The sequence below is a fragment of the Dromaius novaehollandiae genome, chromosome 2, assembly GCF_036370855.1.
Source record: "Dromaius novaehollandiae isolate bDroNov1 chromosome 2, bDroNov1.hap1, whole genome shotgun sequence".
Classification (NCBI taxonomy): Eukaryota; Metazoa; Chordata; class Aves; order Casuariiformes; family Dromaiidae; genus Dromaius; species Dromaius novaehollandiae.
In genome coordinates, this window is record NC_088099.1 from 75,989,270 (window position 1) to 76,006,581 (window position 17,312).

Below are 17,312 nucleotides of genomic sequence, written 5' to 3' on the forward strand. Positions count from 1 at the left end.
GAATTAAAGCAAATACAAAAATCAAAAGTTCCAACAAGGCATTAGGAGCCTTGTTTGTTTGTTGTTTTAAGGCTTGCAGTCAAGTTAGAGTCAGCTTTCCTCTAGGAAGTTTCAAGTTTGTTTCACGCACATTTTTAATAACTTCCTATTAATATTAACAATATATTAGTAAGAAAATTTTTTGTATCAATGTTTGTTAGACTTCACTATATAAAATTTTTCTTCCTAATATCTTCAAGTGAATTATACATCCTTTAGAAATACTAAGTTTTGTGTTGGCTCTCACCTTTGCAAGGCAACTATCATTTATACAGAATCTTTCACGTTAACTTAAAGAGCAGAATTCAGCCCAAACTGAATCCTGACTCCTGCTTTATCAGTCCTAGAAATCTGACAGCGCTAGCTGGCGCTAGAATCTTTTCTTACCTTACATGCTGAGGCAATTACAGTGTTTGAATTATTGCAGGCAACACAAAAAATTTCATATCCATGTCCATATCTGAAATAAATGTGAAAAGATGGTTTTTCACAAAAATGACTGTGATGTGTTATACTTATCAAGACCTTTACATTAATTTCATCCCCTTTGCAGAAAGGGAAGGAAACTGCTAGGAATTTTTCAGCACTGTTATTGCATAACATGCCAAATAATTCCTACTAATGTTCTGCATTCAACTTAAACATCTGCATAAATTCTTTCACGTATGTCTACAAAACAATCTCTCCAGCCTATTCCAAAGTCCTAAAGCATCAACACGGCAAAAACAACAGCAATAGTTCACAAAGCACACTAAGGCAGTATTTAATATATTTAGTTTCCTGTAAAGTAGTTTTAACAACATCAATAAAAAAATGAAGCCACATATTTGAAGATCAAAGAAATACACCACAAACCCTCAGCTAAAGGATGCTTGTTCTATGAAATACTGAGAAAACATTTCTGAACTAGAGGACAAGAGTCAAGTCACAAGAGGAAGACAACACTTCCAGCTTCCTCCAGAAACACATTTTTAATCTGTTTTACACAAGTTCTGCTGGAATTCAAGCTCACGTATTCCGATTGGGATTCAACTTATAAGCAGAAGCACCACACAGACTAACATAAAGGACAGCCACACAAAACAGATTAACGTATAAGAAAATTGGAGATGCAATCTGGCAACAGTGGGCAAGTAGCAGCTAAAAGGGATGTGCTGATACTCTCAGGAAAAGAGAAGATACCAACAATTAAATACCAGTTGGGGGGGGGTTCATTTATAGCCAAATATTCCTGTTCTATGAAAAGCCATAAGAATTCTAGGATGAAATTTACACCATGGAACTCACTTTTTTAGAACAGTGTAGGAATGTCTAAGAAACATGCAAATCCCTATGAACTAAGTTGACTGACCTTTGGATGATCTCAGCCTAACTCAAGTAAGGCCTTTTTTTTTTTTTTTAGTTTTTGTTTTCTTTTCTAGTTCATTCTTGAACAAAGAGATTGGGCAACAGATATTGTTTCCAGCCTCATCAAGTGCCAATATATCATAACCCATTTATTTCTACTCATGGCCTTATACTCATAGATTGTATATTATTTCTGCATGAGGAATAATAAAATAGGCTAGACTTCTTCAGCTTGGAAAACATGACGGGGTAACAACACTGATCCACAAAAAATACAACTGGCGTGCAAAGGGGTGGATGGGAAATCAAGTTTTCACTCTCTCGTCTAATACAAAAAAAATTAGCTTGAAGGAAGGGATTCTTCATACAAGAAACAGCACACTTGCTAAATTCTTTGTGACAGGATATCAAAGGAGTTCCAGTTTCCAATAGAAACTGACAGAGAAAACCAGTGAGTGTTGCTTTAAACAAGTCAAAATTCATATCCAGCTCAAAAAGCCCCTGGGCAGAAAGCAGATAATTACTGGGAGAACAATGATAAATGCCTTCCCTGTTCTCAAACTCTCCTCTGGGTGTCTGCTTATACTCAGCCTAGTCTTCAGGAGACAGCATAAATGCAGTCCTCCACTACCACAAATTATGCAGTGGAGTCTCCTGCACTGGAGGAAATAGGAAGGTCGATGTGCAAGGAGTGAGTCTCAGCCTAGGAAAACCATCATCTTAATCATGGTGTCTCCCCTGTCTCCCACTGGTTTTGCAGTTGTTTATTTTTCCTTGGATGTTGATTAACAGAGGCCAGGCTTGTACACTCATAAACAGCATCTCCTTATTGCTATTATCTTTATTGGAGACACTGGGCTAGATGGGCTCTCAGTCTGACCTAACATAGTCCTGTTTCTGCGAATGTTCAAAAGATGGCATCTTAGGTTTCATTTTCATTTAAAGAGAAAGATTACATTTTAGTGACTCTATTCAGCAAAAGCAAAGTTGTCTGCAGAAGCTCAAAATCACAGAACAGTTGGGGTTGGAAGGGACCTCTGGAAATCGTCAAGTCCAGCCCCCCCTGCTCTGGCAGGGTCAGCTAGAACAGGTTGCCCAGGACCATGTCCAGTTGGGTTTCAAATGTCTCCAAGGATGGAGACTCTGCAGCCTCTCTGGGCAACTTCTTCCAGTATTCAACCAGCCTCACAGAGAGAAAGTGTTTTCTTATGCTCAAATGGAATTTTCTGTTTTTCAGTTTGTATCCATTGCCTCTTGTCCTGTCACCGTGCATCACTGAATAGAGTATCAGCCTGTCTTCTTTACACTCCCCCCATCAGATACTATAAAAACATTGATAAGATCCATCCTGGGCCTTCTCTTCTACAGGCTAAACAGTCAGATCTCAGCCTCTCCTCATATGAGAGCTGCTCCAACCTCTTAATCATCTTTGTGGCCCCTAACCCTAAACCTTAACCCAACCCCAACCCGTAACCCTAACACTTAACCCTAATCCCTGAACTCTGATCCTAAACCCTAACCCTCTAACCCTAATGCAGTCCTCAGGCACCTCTCCTGATTGCTGTGACCTTTCAAAGATGATTGAGAGTGGCCTTGCAATGAAATTGGCCAGCTCCCTCAGCACTTGTGGGTCTGTCACATCAGGCCCCACGGACTTGTGTCCATCCAGTTTGCTTAGGTAATCTCTAACCCAATCCTCCTCCACCAAGGGCAAGTCTTCCTTTCTCCAGACTTTCTCCCTGATCCCCAGGGCCTGGGATTCCTGAGGGCTGGTCTTACCAGGAAAGACCGAAGCAAAGGCGGCATTCAGGATCCCTGCCTTTTCTGTATCCTTTGTCACCAGGACTGCCGGCCCCATTCAGCAGCAGTCCCACATTTTCCCTAGTCTCCCTTCTGTTACTGATGAATCTGAAGAAGCCTTTGCTGTCCTTGAGATAAACCATATTCTTACAGGATTTGTCATATTTTTACTTTAAAGTTACTGAAATTTTTACAGAATCTAGTAAGTTCTTTATACTAAAACCTGTTTAACCAAATAGTTATCAAAACCCAACACTAATCTTTCAAATTTGTTGTCGAGTTGGAGCTGGGAATACATAAATGTCAATGACAGACAAGCTATTTTTAGCAAGCCAGTTTCTTGCACTGTTTTGTTACTCCTATGACAACATGAAATCTACATTACATGATTTCATGTTACTTATTTCAAGATTATTCTCAGCTAAAAAAAAAAAAACAGTAAATCCATGAATGCTTTGCATCTTGTTGTCTTTGCATAGAACCCTGATCATAAGCCACTTCTCTAAAAACAGAGGAAAAGTTGGTCTGATAATTCACCTGAAGACCATAATAAAATACAACTATTTTAATGAATGAAGAATACATAAGTTTATAGGCAATACTCTTGTAGCAGAATATCAAAAATTAATGTCTCCCCAGTCTTTTCACTAGCTTTTCAGAAACATCAAAAGACAAAGGAAAAAATATTTTTGGCCTTGGCTTTTTTCACTACTTAAAGTTCCACCACCGAGCTACTTATGTAAGCGGGTGCATTGGCAGCCACAGCATGAACTGGAGAATCATTTAACATTAAGAGCTGGAAATTACAAGATGTTCAGATATGGTCTAATTCCCACCAGCTTGCCTCCTATGAAGTACTTCTGAGTACAAAAACAGGAGAAGAGCTTAAAAGTAATCAAAGATGATTAACTGCACAGTTGAATGTAAAGATGAGCTCCCACAAAAGTTCTCCCTCTCTCTAATGAAAGCAACTTGCAAACTCTTTTTCCAAAGTTTTTATTCCCCCCTTTCCAACTGAAGTCATAAAAAAAATGGTAATGTATAAAGCTAGATGCAATCATCAAAGGCTTGATATTCTTCTGGTTTCTGGTTGAGGCCACTGTTTTGGGAGGTTCAGATAAATAAACTCCCATGAGCTTGAAAAAAATTCATACATTTGTGCTATAGAATCAAGATCAGGAATGAGAATACTGCTCAAAAGATTTAAGTGTTCACTTAAATATTCATGAAAGGGTACTTCATGCTCAATAGCCATGAAATAGCTGTATTTAAAAGGCCTGCTCCCATTCTCCCCTTCTGTTCCTCTCAAGTCCATTGCATCAACATTTGCAACCACGCTAAGAGGTTCAAAGAACTGATCTGATTGAAAGCTAAATTAGGAAAAAAAAATCACTACACAGGGACAGGTTAGGGAGCAGCAACATGTAGCTGGTACCAGCTCTTTCAGCAGAAGCCTGCAATTAGGAAAGCTTTAAGGATTGTTAAATTGTTGCCTAACACCACTGAGGTTCTTAGGGAACATACAGGTTACAACCTTAACATGCAAATTGTTGTGAAGCGAATACTTGTGGTGAATCTCAGATAAGAAGGAACAAAACGCAAATAATTCTAAAGTACTGCAACCTCAAAATAGTTATTGCCATGACCAGGTAACCATATCATTGTGATCCATAACCCACTCTGTCAGCATACAATACTCAAACAGGATCTGTAACCATCTTACTCAACATTCATTACTTTGCTCTACCACCAGCCACATCGTATTTTGGTTCCTGCCTTTATCTATTGCATCTTACAGCACTGTTAGGTTTTAAGGGGGAAGTTCCTTATTTGATGCTTCAGCCTTTACTAACAGCATTACTTCCATTCCAGAAGGACAGACTTGACCTGCAAGTCTGTACTATGAAGTGGAAAGAAGCAGAAAATTCCTCATGCAGAGAGACCTTCAAAACAGGCAGATGCACAAAGTCTATAGCATGGGGGAAAAAAAGGCCTATCATATTCCAGAGTACAGCTGAAACTATGCAAGCATAGAGTAATTCCTTAGAACAGACTTGAAGAGTTACTAATCTCTTGGAACAAGGAAGGAAAAAAAAAAAAGGGGGGGGGGGGGGAAATCTGTGCCCTAAACAGACCTTCAAAAGATAAACTTCTGAAGGTACAATGAAAGTCTGATCATTAGAAATTCAGCAGAAGAATGCTGGAACATACATATTTCACTGTTACAGCAACAACCAGCAAGATAGATTATTAACAGAAATCAGTCCCAACTGTTATGTCCTGCATTGTTTCCTATTTTTATGTATTTATTTATTTTACAAGCAATATGCTGCACACAAAGTCAAATCAGGTAATAAAACAGGAAGAGTTACAAGACCAGATGTAGCATGTTGTAATAGCTTTCTGGAAATTTTGTAAATTAAAAAAAGGAAAATAAAACTTACAGCTTTTGAATTTCAGGCCACAAGGTATTCTGCAACAAGTGATCCTCTGGGGGAGGTTCTAAAAGACATTTGCACAACATGTTCGAATTTGGTGCTAAATTGTCTAAAATCAGCAAAATCCTGCTCCAAATTTATACCAAATGAACCTCATTTGCTATTTCATATAATAAAACTGAATCTCATACCTGTAAGGATCAAGGGTTGAAAATGAATTTCAGGATGCTGATTAGAAATGGTGTTAAATGTTTCTTCATCCTCAGCTGGTTGAACAGCCATGTCTCCTAATCAAATTAAGGACTTCATTAGCCACAGAGAAAATACTTGACAGAAGGAAAAGCATGATCAAGTATTATACAAGTAAAAACTACCTAGTAGTTTCAAAGTTTCCTTTCCTTCCGTATTTTAACATATTTAAGGCAAAAAAATCTCAAAAACAAGTGATGAACTTCCAAATTTAAGTTACACCCTGCAAATAAAAAGTCCAACTTGCATAAGTGTATCTACAATTTGCAAACTTCAGCAAAACTGTCAAGTGCTCAGCCCTTAACTTTAGACAAAGGTACTAGAATAACTGAAATTACTCAGTTAATTTGTAAGTTAAAATTCACCTTTTCACTTTGGTTTGAAAGTATTATTTAAGAAAAAGATACAGAGTTGGGGAAAAGTTACTCTCAAACAGAATCTGCCTTTTTGCCAAACGCATATTTTGAATAAAGCCGTAAGTTTAAAAAAAAAGAAAGAGAAGAAAAAGTTACAGAGAATTCAGCAGAACAGAAAGACTATCTTCTCATCCATCCTGCCTTCTCTTCTCTTGAAAAAGAAATTAGCAGCATTTACCTAACTTAAGACCACTATCTGTGACCGTAATTGACCATGAAGGTCCCTCTACAAAGTTAGAAAGAAGAGAATTGTATGGGGCTTTAACCTAAGCCATCCATGCTGACAGAATGTGGTGAATGGTGGACAATGAAGTGTGGTGGTGGACCACCTTTTCTACTCATAGTACTGCTGCTGAATGTCCCACCGCAAATCACTTAAAATCAGTTATTGTGTCTGTGAAGATACTTTAGGAGACAGGAGTTTAGCTCCCTCTATCAGTCGAAGGACTTACAAAACAGCAGAAAGAAGACAGCTTTGCTATACTTGAAGTAATTCATAAAATATATTTTGGCAAAAACTACCTTTCTCTCAAAGAAAGTTTATGACAACCTAGCTCTATTGACATTGAAGATCCTGAACAGAATGCTTAAGTTACACCTTCTGATTAGACTTCAGGCAGAAAAAACAGGTCCAATCTAATTGTAAATTCCATTCTAAATGCATATATCAGATTTTAATAAACACAAGATTTCCCATCTCCAGACTCAATTCCATTATATATATCATTCCAGACAGATGTTTGTGCCTCCTTCAGCTACTGGAGACACCAGAGGTCCAGGGCCACTGCCAGAGAGATCGTGGGGCTTGGGGGTCAACCGGGAGACCTGTTTCCACGTATGGGTGTCTGTGTGAGACAACTGGATGATCTGCCTACCAGGGGGACCAGATGGTCTGGGCCAACTACCAGAGAGATCGTGCGGTCTGAAGGTCAACTGAGAGACCTATTTGCATGCATGTCTGTCTCTGTACAGCAGGCAACCAGGGAGCATAAGGATCGAAGGGTCAGCTACTAGATGGACTGTCTAAATCCAGTTACAGGAGGGATCCACAGTGTGTGTGCCTGTGCATGTGTTGGTGTGTGCACGGGTGGCTGCATCAGCAGCTGGAGTGGGGCTGCAAGTTTCAGGGGCTTGTATATTCAGATGCCAGCAACTGGAGAGACCAGGGACGCAGGGGTCAACTACTGGATGGACTGTGTGTCTAAGGATCTACTTACTGGAGGATCCACACTGTATATACATATGATTTCCCACTAACAGACCTGATCAGTCAGAGAAGGGAATGCGATGAGGCCACTGGTGCTGTTTATGTGAGTGCTGCGCATTTCCGTCTGTACTGATCTGTGTGGCTGGCTTCAGGTATATGTATATATGTATTGTATACATGTGTTTGTGTGCCTTTTGGGAATAAATGCTCAGCTTCACTATTGGTTGGATCTGGTAACATGGAGCTGCAGCAGCCTCACCTCTATTAGGCTGGCAGATTCAGCAGTCCCTAACAAAGAATATTATTTAAAGTCTTGTCCTTCAGCACAGAAACGCCTAATAGCCAAAGGTTTATGGAAACTTATTCCCAGAAGTACAAATTTTGGAAGGAGATGGGGAAGCGGAGGGAACTGCCAAAAATCAGTCAGGACACCAAAATTTGGGGGCATGCAATGAGACCAAACATCCATCTCTGAGCAAACAGAATTGGACTGATCACAAAGACCAAAGTTTGTCCTCCTCAAAGGTAATATGCTAATTGCAGACCATGTCTGCCTTCATCAAAAGCTATAGCAAGGAACAGGAACAAGCAGCCAACAGCTTACAAAGTTGGCCTGTAAATGATGCAAGAGCCAGGTTACAATCCCACCAAATGACAGGTTACTTGAGCGACCTAGGACATTTCAATGAAAGCCAAAAAATCCTGTGTTGTGGGTGTAGAATGAAGATAGCCATTAAAGACATCTTGTTGGGTCTGATATTTCAATTCCAACAAATACCCTAGGCAAAGGAACCACTAATGGGAGAGCATTCTAGTAACACCCCGAAACCCCTGAACTTAACTGACTTAGCTTACAGCTAGTGTATCCACAGATACAGACAGGCAGAAATGCTTCAGCATATCCACTACTTATGTTGTGAGTACAGATATTCAGTAAGAGGTGGAGAACATGAGGTGATTCAAGCATGAGGAAACACTGAAGCTGTTCCAACATATTGGGATTGTTACTTGAAGATACTGGATATCTTAGCAACAGAACTCTTCCAATTTTGCCAGTACCAGCAGATTATTTGTGCTCACTTTCACTTCCCCCCCCCCCCATCTGCCATATTTAGGTGCTACCAGACAATAAACACTTTGTACAATTTGTTTCTAGATTCTAAACTTGCAGTCAAGCATACAATGACAGGCCTAACAAAAAGACTTATGGTAAAACAGTTGTTTTAAAAAGTTTCCAGATCATCACCACCATTAATTCTCATTACCCATACCTTCAAAGACAGCTTTATTGGACAAACCCAAAGCTGGCACAGTTGCACCTTCTGGAAGGTCAGATGATTGCTGGATTAAAAAAAAGAAAAAGCACTTAGGCATAGATTGTTGTGTAGAACTACAATACAGATAGCATACTTTATGGAATCTCTGTAATAAATAGGGACTTTGCTGGACAGAAGTGAGGGAGAAGCACTCTGGAAATCTCCCGACACATCCAGAACATACCTCAGAGAAAACACATGAACCATACTCTTCCAGAAAAAGCCTTTGTAAGGCCTCAATTCAAGAGTAGTTTCTTCGCTGTAAAGTATGCATCCTCATTCCTACATACAGGCTTTCCACAACTATTTTATTTATTCTAGCATATGAGATGATTACTTAGAGCACTGCAGGTTTTAGCACAATATAACTGGGAAATAGTCTGTTCTGAGGTGAAGTAAAAAGGACGCATTTTGAAGAGAGGAGGGAAAGTGAGAGTCTGTGCCCATGATTTCAAAGATAATCCAGTACATAACACGGATGTGTTTGGAGCAGCACAGAGGAAAGATCATCACGTAAAAACTACTTCCATAAAGGTACCAGGGAAAAGACAAAAATTAGAAGGAGTAAGTGAGCTTGGGGCTGGGATGGAAAAGGTTAGACGTAATAGCTGTAACATCTCATCCTTAGAGCATGTGAAAAGTTCAAAGACTGCATTAACAGAGTCAGATTACTAATTTAGATGATAGCTTAAAATTGTATATTATTTATTTAAATGTTCATAATTTCATGATAAAACATGTGACACACACACACACACACACACACCAGTAAGACCTCTAAAACAAAAACATTTCTTTGTTATAAGCCAGGGTATAATTAAAGTCCATGCATTTGAATTGAATAAAATCCCATTCAACCCTTTTGGAGTAGAAAATCATCTTTCTGGTTTAAAATATGTTTTTGAGAAGATGTTTGAGATAAATTAAGGAAAAGCTTACATACTTAAATGAAGGAAAAAACAAAGCATTCACCTAAGAATTTCAATAAAACTATTTAAGAGTAGCTATATCATTAGCGCTTGTAAAGCCTTCCTCTTCAAACAAAGCCCCTGCAAAATACTTCAGGATATATATACATCAAGAATAGCATGCAGAGGAAGAGCTAACAAACACTTTTTTTTAAAAACGTAAAAGTAAAATAATGACATCTGCCTGCATTATAAAAGCATGTTATTTACACAGTGCCATTAATGCAAATGCTTACAAAGAGTCATGAAATTAAACCAATAAATAGCGACTTATGTAACTTCTTGCTATGAAAAATGAATAGATTTCTTTTCAAGATACTTCAATTGTTAAATGAAGTGGAATGGCTAATCCTTGTCTGAGAAGCTGCACAGAAAACATTGCTTTTGAGACAGAAATGCAAAGAACAGGCAAGACACTGTTCCCAAGGAACTATCCTGAATGATGACTGCTCTACAAAAAGCAGAGAAAAGCAGAATTAGACCCTGAAGTGAATGAGAATCAAACAAAGGATAGTAGTTCTGCAGTCTTATTTTTTCACAGAGTAGGAAAGCATACTTATCCACAGTAGCTATAGCCCTAAGAACTGGAACATAAAGGCCTCACAAGGAAATTTCTACTGCCAATAGGAAACAGAGGACGAGCAAAGTACATGTTTATAAATATTTATATACAACAACTAACAACAGTGCTGAAAGCTTTGTTATTTCAAAGCATATAATTAAAAATCACATACAACCACACAACAACAATTACATCTAGACAAGACTATGACAACCCTAAAATTGAGAAGCATATTCCCAGGATTTGTTTGCTTTCAGATCACTAAGTGTGTACATCAGTCCACCTGTGCAGATTTCTTATAATTTATCCATATGCTTTAAAATCTCAGAGACCAGGTTTTGTCTTATTTCAAATACAACCTGTTTTATACAACAGCACCATGCAAATACACATGAAATGAAACACATGGAAGCGAATGGCAGGGAAAGAAAAAATAAAGTGAAGGTTTCAGAAGTATTAAAGAATCTTCATGGAATTTAATGCAATTTGATGTTCTTTAAAAGCATTGATTTTACTGATGTGGAAGAGGGCTGTCTTCATTTAGCATTGTTTGAGAACTTACATGGTAGCATAACTTCCCCATTGGAATACCACTGATATTACTGAAGTTTTCTACAAAATTCTTGGGAGCACAAAAGACTCGAAGCACTTTTTCATCTGCTCCAGATACAAACTGAAACCGGCCAATCATTGCCAGGCACCGCATATCATACCCATGTACTTGAGGCCTTGCAATTTCATGCCAGGTTACCTAAAGGAACAAAACACAGTTCTTAACTGGAGAAGCAGCAAGATTTTTGAGTGGCAAAAAAATAGTCATATTTTACTTGCTGACTGTATGAACATAAAGTTAATAGCAACCTTCTACTGATGCTCATAAAACTGACATATGCTCACATACATCAGTTTAATTCCGTTCTTTCACCAAACAATTCATGTAATTATTAAAGATATCCAGGCAGAGACACAGGTTAAGGCATGTGCTTACCTTTGCTACATAGGCAAACTTTCACTAGCCCCTAGTGAGGGCTTCTTCATGTTAGACAGTCAGGAACAGGACGCACATTACTTAGGCAAAAGGAAGATTGTATGCTATTTACTGTTTTCAAACCTGTAGCTCTGAAAGACTTAAGAGGGTAGTAATAATTACCTCCCTTTTTTCAGCTGCCTTTCAAGTATAAAAGCACTGTAATCAGGAGTCTACAGATTTGTACCTCCCCTCTTCTTTAAATGACTGATTTTAGCAGGACCATTCTACAGAAACTTTGCAAAAACTGACAGAAACAATATAGACTCTTACAAGAAAACCATTCGGAAAATCCTGACGCCTTTAGAAGCATTTTCATTCAAGTATTTTTTTCCTAGTTTCCTGAAGCATGAATATGAATATTTCAAGTATTAACCCAAGAAAATCATAACAACAATTGACCAGAAATTAGACAAATTTTATGATCATACTAAGCAAAGAATACTAACAAAAAAGGATATGAGGTTATTTAGATTGCTTTTCTAAAAATCTAATTTGTTCTATGCATGAACAAATGACTTCATCTGGAAAGCGTGCTTTCCAGAAACACCCTTTTATGAAAAGTTTTTTTTATGAACTGTCATTTGCTACTACTTATTCATGATACTTCAGTTGGAAAAAGTATGGTGCGCATTTTTGAGTTAATGGCTAGGAGAATCTTGTTCAGATTACTTCAGTATTAGACTGCCTAGAAAATTGCAGTCAGGCTGGAATTTATATTGTAGTAGATATTATACAAACATAAGGAAAGGCATTACCTTCACTATAAACTGCCAATACCATGCTAAAAAATTGTATTAATGTCATATATCAAGATTTTCCATAGAACATGAACGGGATATTTGAGAGATACTATGAAATCTCATGTTTTCACAAGTGCTTGATTATTTTCCAATAGAAAAAAGAGCATAAAAAATAATAAGCCCTTCTTACTCTTTATTAGGCGTGTCTTTGTACACCTTACATCATAGCACATAACAGGAACAAAAAAACTCAAAACCCAAAGCAAACAAGTAGAGTCGCAAAAGTTGTGCAATGAGCTTCTTCCAGAAAAGTCAGGATGCAGGTTTGCGTGAGCAACTGAAGTCAATTGTTACCCCTTATTTCTGATAAGTGTACCTAGCATAATATCAGAACTGGGATTTTAAGAAGGGTAATTATTTGCATGTAATTCTTCATTCTCTTTTTAAAGATTAAAAACTGAGTAAATTACTGTATTACCAGCTTTCCATAGACATCTGAATTGCCCTTTGTATCTTGTTAAGATGAACATCAGGTGTCACCCACTGTAATTTTTCAGATGGTACAGAAAGTAAGGCATTTTAAAAGCCTAAGTTATCTTAAGTTCATGAACAGCAGAACTAACCATCTGAGGCACAAATCCTGAACATACAAGAACACACTCCTTTAAATCATGCAGCTCCATCTAAACACTTCACCTCATCCCGCCTACAGGATACTACAGCCTTCTCCCACACCCCAAGGGAAGCAGCAACATGTGTTGATGCTGCTTCGATTTATGCATGGTCTAACTGGCCAAATGGCTGCTCTTTGTCAAAATCAGCAAGAGAACTCCAACAACTCAGTTCACATCAAACTTAGATATGAAAACTGACATGACTCTGTTAAATCAATGAATTATTCAAAAGTTTCAGAGGTAGGAGGAAGAGATGTACAAGCAGACCATATAAACCTCAGTTCTTTAGGAAAATAGGCTCAAATATAGTAAACTATACTACATAATGAAAAGTGGTACTTCAGTAGGTCACCAGGTATTGACAAATGTGTGGAGCACTGCTAACTTACATAGCAGCTTTGTCCTGGACTAGGTCTCCATAGAGTCATATCCAACATACTATCTTTTCCATAGAGCTGTTGCACCATCCAGATTGGAGATTAGGGAAAGAGGCAGGGAAGGAAATTGGAGATGCCCTTCCTACAACACAACGCAAAACTTAACACTTGAGCTGGGATTGCCACCACTTCAACGTGGCCTGGAAGAAGGAAATCCATGAACTAATGCCAGATTCACTCTTCCAAAAACATGAGACATCCTGTGCTAGTTTACACTACAGAAGCTTTGCTGAGACAGTTATAATGGCCACCATTTACCTCCCCCAACTAATAGCAGAGCCTGGACAGTGCCTCACATGACTTCAATCAGTTTAGTTTCTGCCAGTTCCCTGAATGGAACATGAGTACTTTTCTGCCAGAAAAAAGGTGTATTCATTGATTAGCAAAATGCACAAAACTGGGAGCTGGACCTTTTAAATTCCTAGACAGGGTTTCCGACATCAAAACTTAGTGGGAAACAAAAGTCTTATTTTGGAACACACAAAGTTGTTCAGGAATAGCTGTTCCTGAAAAGTTGCATGCACAGATGAGGTCGAGTGCACTCATGTAGTTCAGTTAATCATTCTGGCGAAACAGTCACATTCATAACCAAAATAGTGTAAAACACAGTGAGAACTGTGCTTTAATCAGGCATGTGGAAAAAAAGAGCATCTTTATAATCATCTACAGCAGTGCTTAGGAAATCATTAAACAAGGAGAACAGGTGGTTATTAAAACCACCCATCGTATTCCTTCTTCTGAATTACTGCAGTGCTTGGTTTTTAAGAGCCTGAGAGAACAGTAACTGAGGGTAACCCAGAGATGAACACAGGCTTAAACAAAAGTCATGCCACATGATTGCTAAAACTCTGCTGCTAGTATTTTTAAAGTGAAAACAGCAAATACTGAATGACCAAACCAAACATTTACACATACAGTTTTGAACAGATCATAGCTTGGGAAATGTAAGGTATAAGTAATATTCAGATAATTTGTTCCAAACTCAGAACAGGTAAGCTTTCTTTACCAGGCTCACAAAAGTCTTTGAACAACGTACCTCTGTCTCGTGTTTTCTTTTCCAGGGAGCGAAGAGTCTGGTAGTTTGATCAGAACCAACACTTATAATAAATTCTCCTTCTGGATCCCACTTTACATCCTCTACACTGTTAAAATGTCCTGAAATCACAACTTCTGGAACCCATTCTTTCTATAAAAATTTCAAAAAATATCACCAAAGAAGCATGAAGTCTTCAATTGACTAATTGGTGTATTCTAACCAAAATACAAGCGACAAAGTCCTTATCAGGAAAACAAAAAAAATGGACATTTGAAAACCACAGATTATTAGAACCCAGAGTGGCTAAATGGACACAAGTACTTCCAGAAGTTGATTTATTGCTCAGACCAAGAAGAAACTTGTGTTACTGGTTCACCTGCCATTTCTGAACCATAAAGCCAACAGGCTTTAGAGCCTGGGAGATCCAGCCTCCTTTCTAGGCAGGAGTGGGACTCCTGCAGAATATTATATTCAGAGAAGGCCCATTTCTATCATTTATTTTAAATTGACCCATTATACTTGATATTTTCTATGAACTTTACAACTTCTCTAGTGACAGAGAAGTGTAGTATTTTTAAGCACAAAAAAAAAAAACAAACCCACACAGCTTACCTTATTAACTGCAGCCTGTTTCCAAAGGTGTAGTGCTCCATGAAAAGCATGAGCAACAATCATTGAACCATCTGGGCTAAACTGGCAGTCAAAAAATCCAAGCGTGTTGCCACCCACTTCACCTACCCGCACCTGAGTTAATGACCAGAAGTGAAATATACATTAAAATGGTTTTTCATTCTTATAAACTTATCCTAATATCATAAAATGAAAGTTCACCTATAGGCAAGAGTTTATATTATACCAAAAATATGTTTGAAGAATATCATAACTACAAAGTTAAGCACTAAAATGCCACAGGAATTAAAGCCACGTGCCCCTTTAATAGGGCCTCCCTTCATAAACATCTCAGAAAGGGATCTTCCTCAATCACCTAGGGGTAAGAAAACACAACAATAGAGGAGACCAGAACTCAACACACCTATGCTTCAATCCAGCCTGTTTGGATGCAATGGTTTCTCGTCACCTGTTGCTCCCTATTGCTCTGTTGCACACAGTGGTTGCAAGACTCACTTAAACCTTACAAGATTCACTACCCTATTTCCTCTTCCCTCCTTCTCCATGAACCCTGCAGCTTGCTCTGCATTTTCCAGATACCTTCTGTAGCATATTTTGGCCTTCGTGCCTCGCTTGAGCATGAGTGCTTGTATGTAGGTGCGCACGCACACACTATCCCCACATGCTTCTCTAATGCTCTTCCAGGTTTTTGATTACATTAAAAGATTGTTAAAGTTGCACTTTCAAGATTTGAAAGATTAGAACATGATTTCTTTCGCATTAAATTCCAACAATTCCCCTGGTTTTATACAAGTGCTTTTAAGTTCACAACGAAATTAATCTGTGCCTCATGCCAAATGGCAGTGTGGACTAGTTATGTCCAGTTAGTTAGCAGCAATTCCAAATAATACTCCAGGTGTGGATGAGACTTATTTGCCATGTTAGAAGCAGAATTCTAGTCCCACCTCTGAGCAGTGAAATGATACTGTGAAGTTTTCCTGTTCATCACATTAAAATGGAAGAGAGCAGAGAATGGGACATTCTCCTTGCCTACTTCCTCCCAATATTGATTTAAAAAGAAAATGAAGAACAGATTATAGAATGCATTATTCCCCTTTCTTCTCCTGCAGGCTCCCAATATGGGTCTCCTTCCTCAATGCAAAAAGAATTATTGAACTTAACATGTCTGATTTGAATTGTAAGCTACATACTTGAGATCTAATCAGTACAAAAGGAATGTAAAAAGAAAAAGTAACAAACCTGCAACAAGCCTTACAGCACAATGGATTTTTGAGGCATCTCTAGGTGCTGACCTTATTAAGGAAATAATTCCCACTTCTAGGAGAAAGGCCCAACAATTTTTCAACAGAACAAAGGAAAAAATTAATGAACTACTCTATTTCTCTTCTTTTCCTCCAAAGAGTTGTTTTTTCTTGTGTGACAGGAAAAAACATAAAGAATGATTGGCATAACCTAACACAAATTTTTTGCATAATTTGGAAAAGCAAATTGTTCTACCTGTTTGTTTAGGATGATATATGTTACAACAATATTCTAAACATAGTGAAATGTGACTATTTGGCACAAATGGAAGCAAAACATAATGATACAGCCAAAAAAAAGAGCTGTTATGAATAAAACAGGGCTGTGCATTGTGCGTCAGCTGCTCTGTCATAAAGGAATGTGTACTCAAGCAGTTAAGTATTAACTATAAACAATTTAGGGCGGTTTCTTCCTCCTCTTACTGGAATGCACAGCATTTTACTATGTAGCACCTGACTTGCTATTCTATGAATGACACTTGAGTACAAACCCTACTAGCAACTCCTCAATATGGTAATAAGCAAGTGAACAAGTAATAAAAATTGCACACCATCACAACATCATCTTTTTGACAACTATAATTCTAGTCGTGACACAATGTCAAAATGAAAATTTTTGCTAGAAAGTATTTTTGCACTTCTCTCCCAGCATTTTATAAAGTTTTTATTCACTCCAGTACATACATGATGCTGGAAACAAAATATCAAAACACTACATATTATGAGAAAGACTGACACTTGCCTGTTCTAGCCAGACTCCTGATTCCTCATCAGGTGCCCAGAGGATCACAGTTTTGTCCATCGATGCAGACAGTATTCTCATTGGTTGTTGCATGCTGCCATCTACAGCATAAGGGAGAAGATTACCCCTACAACCTATAAGAATGCTTTCTAAAAGAATTTCAGAATACTGAAATCCAAACATGCCAAAAAAAAAAAAAAATTGTTCAGCACTAGAGATTTAAAATGTAGCAGTTAAGTGCCAGACTTAATAAGCCCTGCATTTTTACAAGGCATTTATTAGAAGGTATCATATTTTTCAACCATAATTTTCCAAACAAAATGTAAAATATATACATGAGGACAACCACATTCTACTGTTTAATTCTCTCCAAATTGATA

The 17,312-nt window shown here is 38.0% G+C and overlaps 1 protein-coding gene across 2 annotated transcripts in view; it reads right to left on the reverse strand.

The window, feature by feature from the left end:
* ELP2 (elongator acetyltransferase complex subunit 2) overlaps positions 1–17,312 on the reverse strand; it is a 40,060-nt gene that overhangs the window by 4,475 nt on the left and 18,273 nt on the right. For both annotated transcript variants that reach the window (XM_026118364.2, XM_026118366.2), the window contains exons 10-17: positions 16,933–17,033; positions 14,872–15,003; positions 14,260–14,409; positions 10,905–11,093; positions 8,768–8,837; positions 5,816–5,911; positions 5,631–5,688; positions 427–499 (exon numbers count right to left, since the gene is read on the reverse strand). In XM_026118364.2, coding sequence (XP_025974149.2) covers positions 427–499; positions 5,631–5,688; positions 5,816–5,911; positions 8,768–8,837; positions 10,905–11,093; positions 14,260–14,409; positions 14,872–15,003; positions 16,933–17,033 — 869 coding nt within the window. The remainder of the gene's footprint in view (positions 1–426; positions 500–5,630; positions 5,689–5,815; positions 5,912–8,767; positions 8,838–10,904; positions 11,094–14,259; positions 14,410–14,871; positions 15,004–16,932; positions 17,034–17,312) is intronic.